This window comes from Cavia porcellus, unplaced genomic scaffold, assembly GCF_034190915.1.
Source record: "Cavia porcellus strain 051 isolate PalLab524CR breed Dunkin Hartley unplaced genomic scaffold, mCavPor4.1 scaffold_4, whole genome shotgun sequence".
NCBI lineage: Eukaryota > Metazoa > Chordata > Mammalia > Rodentia > Caviidae > Cavia > Cavia porcellus.
The window spans coordinates 81,159,863-81,164,415 of NW_026947487.1; the positions used below are offsets into that span (position 1 = coordinate 81,159,863).

The following is a 4,553-nucleotide window of genomic DNA, read 5'->3' on the forward strand; positions in this document are numbered from 1 at the left end:
AAAAATACCTCATCTTTTTCATCCATTCTGTGGTTGATGGGCATCTCGGTTGTCTCCAAGATTTAGCTATTACAAATTGTACTGCTATGAACATGGGTACATATATATCACTGTGATATGACCTTTTCAGCTTTTCTGGGAAAATACCTAGGAAAGGAATACCTGGATTGAATGGAAATTCCAATCCTAGTCTTCTGAGAATTCTCCATACTGATTTCCACAGTCTACACTCCCACCAACAGAGGAGCAGTGTTTCTTTTTCCCTACAGCCTCGCCAACATTTGTTATCAATTGATTTCTTGATGGCAGCCATTCTTTCCAGTGAGGTGAAATCTCAATGCTGTTTTAATTTGCATTTCTCAACTGACCAGTGATGGTGAATATTTCTTCATGTATTTATTTACTATTTGTGTATCTTTGAGAAATGTGTGTTCATCTCAGATGCCCATTTTTGGAGAAGGTCTTTGAATTTGGCAGGCTTGATGCTTTTCAATTCTTTATATGTTCTGGATAAAAGTCCTTTGTCTGAAGGATTGCTACCTAAAACTCTTTCCCATTCTGTGGTTTTTCTTTTCACTCTGTTGGTGATTTCTTTTGAAGTGCAGAAACTTTTCAATAATATGAGATCCCAGTTACTGATTCTTTGAAGTGTTTCCCATGCAGTTTGAGTTCATAAATTCTCTGCTTACCCCTATGTTTCCAAGACTTCTACCTACCTTGTCTTCCAGTAGAGTTAATGTTTCTGTTTTAATATTTAGGGCTTTGATCCATTCAGACTTTAGTTTTGTGCATGGTGATAGGCATAGATCTAGTTTCAGTCTTCAGCATGTGGAGAGCCAATTTTTTCAACACGATTTTTAAAGAGGCTCTCCTTCTTCCAGTGAACATGTTTAGCCCCTTTGTCAAATATCAGGTGGTGGAGTGTCTTTGTCTTTGTCTTTGTAGTTGTACTTGCATCTTCTAATCTGTTCCATTGACACTCAAGTCTATTTTTTTTTTTTTTTTGCCAGTACATGCTGATTTTATCACTGTGGCTTTGTAGTATAGTTTCAAGTCAGGAATTGAGATGCCTCCTGCCTTGCTTTTGTTGTCCAGAATTGCCTTTGCTATTCTAGGTTTCTTGTATTTCCAAATGAATTTTAGGAGTGTTTTCTCTAGATCTGTGAGGTATTTTAATGGCATTTTGATTGAGAGTGCATTAAATCTGTATAACAGTTTTGGGAGTATGGCCATTTTCACTATGTTGGTTCTTTCTAGCCAAGAGCAAGGAATATCCTTCCATTTTCTAATATCCTTTTCGATCTCCTTTTTTAGCATAGCATAATTTTCAGTATATAGGTCTTTTACATTCTTAGTTAGTTTGATTCCTAAGTATTTCATTTTTTATATGCTATTGTGAAGGGCGATATTTTCATAATTTCTCTTTCAGTGAGTTTTTTGTTTGTGTACAGGAATGCTATTGATTTTTGAGTGTTAACTTTGTATACAGCTACACTGCTGAATTTGTTTATTACTTCTAGTAATTCTTTTAATGGAGTTTTTTGAATCTTCTATATAGAATATCATGTCATATACAAATAGTGATAATTTAACTTTTTCCTTTCCTATCTTTATGCCTCTTACTTCTCTTTTCTGATTGCTCTGGCTAGTGTTTCTAGAACTATATTGAATAGAGTGGTGATAGTGGACATCTTTGTCTTGTTCCTGATTTTACAGTGAAGGCTTTCAGTTTTTGTCCATTTAGTGTAATGTTGGCTATTAGTTTGTCATAGATGGCTTTTATCAGATTGAGGTAAATACCATCTATTCCGAGTTTTTGAAGGGTCTTTATCATGAACATGTGTTGGACTTTATTAAAAGCTTTCTCTGCATCTATTGAGATGACCATGTGATTTTTGGTTTTGGCTCTATTGATGTGGTGTATTACATTTATTGATTTGCATATGTTAAACCATCCCTGCATTCTTGAGATGAATTCCACTTGGTTATGATGTATAATCTTCTTTTTTTTTTTAAAGGCTTAAAATGTACTTTAATAAGTTGATGCTGTATTACCACTCCATTTCTCAGAAAACTCCAAATTTAAGGTATCAGGGATAAATCAAACATGGTACACCAATAAAAATGCACAGCATACTTATCTAAGATAGGCAAGGCTAAGAGCTACTGTCAGACCTTCAGCATACAGCAACCCTGTTCCCAAGATTGTACTAAGCCTATCAAGAAAAGCTGTGAAGAGCAACATCATGGACATAAAAGGGTCATTCCTAGGACGTTCTTACCCAAGGAAAACATGGAGGCAAGTTAACACAAGAATTTTTTTAAGATATACTAAAATGAAAATCTCTAAGAGAAAATGTCTTTACTACATGAAAGGATAATATATGGGATATAACAGAACACACATAAGCTGTCTGTGACCTCTGTGGACATTTGCCTGAATCCTCATCTGGGAGCAAATGGAGCAATGGGGCTAAGGTCACTGGGAGATGGAGATGTTTGGTTTTTGTGGTATATGTGGCAGTGTCTCTGGAGTGAGGGGTGTAGAAAGCAAATAAAACACAATGGACAAAAAACCGGAATGATCAAGATTAACAGGACTCCAAGGAACCATTGTCATGGTTGCCCCAGGCCTTCAACAATTAATTATATTTGAAATTTCAGGAATGCATCACACAGAAATTGATTAAACAATATACCACACAGAACTGATTCGTTAAATATCACCCCTCCCTTGCCCTCTGCCTCCAGCATACTCCCTTAGAGTAGTACCAGGCAGGGAAGACCTAACTATTGGGAGGAATCCCTAACACTTTTTCAAGTTAGAATTCTGGCTAGTCCAAAAGGGTTCCTTCTTTTAAGGGTTTCAGGAAACTAGACACTGCAACTTTATTAGTATCGGCGACGTTTTTTTGGAGCAAATTCAGCTCCAGGAGCTGCACGGTTGAATGCAGGAGGGGTTCCACCAATTGCCCCGATTCCTTCCATTGTAGCAGCTTGGCCAAAGCGTTCACTTGTTGGTGGGGTCAGTCCCAATGTTCCATCTGGCATCATAGTAGCAGGTCCTGGAGGAGCTGGGGTACCAGCCGGCACAGGAGCAGGGGGCATGGCGCCTCTGTTGTTTATGCCCATAGCACCTCCCATAGCCATCTGGCCCATCCGAATCTCTTGTTCTCTCGCATCAGGGAAGGTTCCCTTGAATCCTTCCTGCTGTCGCCGCATCATCTCTTCTTGTTGCCGCCGCATCATCTCTTCTTGTTGCCTCCGCATTTCCTCTTCACGGCGCCTACGCTCCTCTTCCTGCCTGAGCTCCAGTTGCTTTCGTTTTTGGACCTCTTGGTTATGCAGCTCTTCCATTCTCCAAAGTTCTTCTTGGCGTCTCATCAAATCTTGCCTCATCAGCATAACCTGGTGCTCATGGCGAGCAGCCTCCATCTCCATCTCTAGCTTCTCACGAGCTTCCTTGATATTGCGGTCCACTTGATCCTGCTGCTGCTTCTCCATCTCAATAAGTGCCTTCCAGCGCATGGCATACTCATATTCAAAGGATTTGCTGCATTCTATTTGCCAGTATTATATTGAGAATCTTTGCATCAATGTTCATTAGTGAGATTGGCCTATAGTTCTCATTTTTGGTTGGGTCTTTCTCTGGTTTTGATATAAGGGTAATACTTGCCTCAAGGCATGATTTAGGAAGGATTGCTTCCTTTTCAATTTCATTGAAGAGTTTAATGAGTATTGGCATCAAATCTTCTCTGAATTTCTTGTAGAATTCCACTTTAGTACTCTAACAAAAATGCTCTCATTGACTAGTGAGCAGGAAAAAACTTTTAAATTTTTAACTTTAAGTGGTTTTCTAAAAGTGTAAAAAAGCTTCTTTCAATTTTTGGTTACAGTTTAAAATGTTAACATATGATAATGAGGTTATCTTCATTTTTACTAGTAGAAAATAATCTCTCTGATATTTCTTTAGTTTCATGTATTCAATTAAAAATCATTCTATGAATTTAGCAAGATATAAAAACGTGATAACTTCTGTAGTTAAAATTCTTATGCATAATTCAGTACTTATACACTATCTTCTTACACAGATACAAATAGCAATGTCACAGAGTACTTTAAAAGTTTAAAAGGCTTGATAGAACAAGGGGCTCTTATAATTACGAAGTCTACATTTAGAACTTGCTCCTGGCCAGGCTTGGTGGCATATGACTGTATTTCCAGAGACTCCAGAAGCTGCGGCAGAAGGTTGTAAGATCAAAGTGAGCCTGGGCAGCTTAGCAGGACTTCATCTCAAAATACAACAAAAAGGGAAAAGAGGTGTAGCTCAGTGGTAGGTACACTTCCTAGCATGTGTGAGGCGCTCAACACAATCACCAGGACCATAAAAAGCAAACGAGCAAAACAAAACAAAATCTGTTTCTGAAATATGAAATCAAACATACAAATGGTAAAATAAAACAATATGTGGTTGGTACAAATTTATACGTTTTGGCTGTCTTTCTCCATTTGTAGTTTTCTATTGGGGTGGTTTCTTTTTCCTTTTGATTTTG

At 37.9% G+C, this 4,553-nt stretch overlaps 1 protein-coding gene across 1 annotated transcript; it reads right to left on the reverse strand.

Annotated features, from left to right (window-relative positions):
- Positions 1–2,017: 2,017 nt before the first annotated feature.
- LOC100720532 (non-POU domain-containing octamer-binding protein-like) lies at positions 2,018–3,543 on the reverse strand. Its single transcript, XM_063247319.1, has one exon. It carries the CDS (start codon positions 3,526–3,528, stop codon positions 2,893–2,895), a length of 636 nt encoding a protein of 211 aa, XP_063103389.1. The 5' UTR covers positions 3,529–3,543; the 3' UTR covers positions 2,018–2,892.
- Between the last annotated feature and the right edge of the window lie 1,010 nt (positions 3,544–4,553).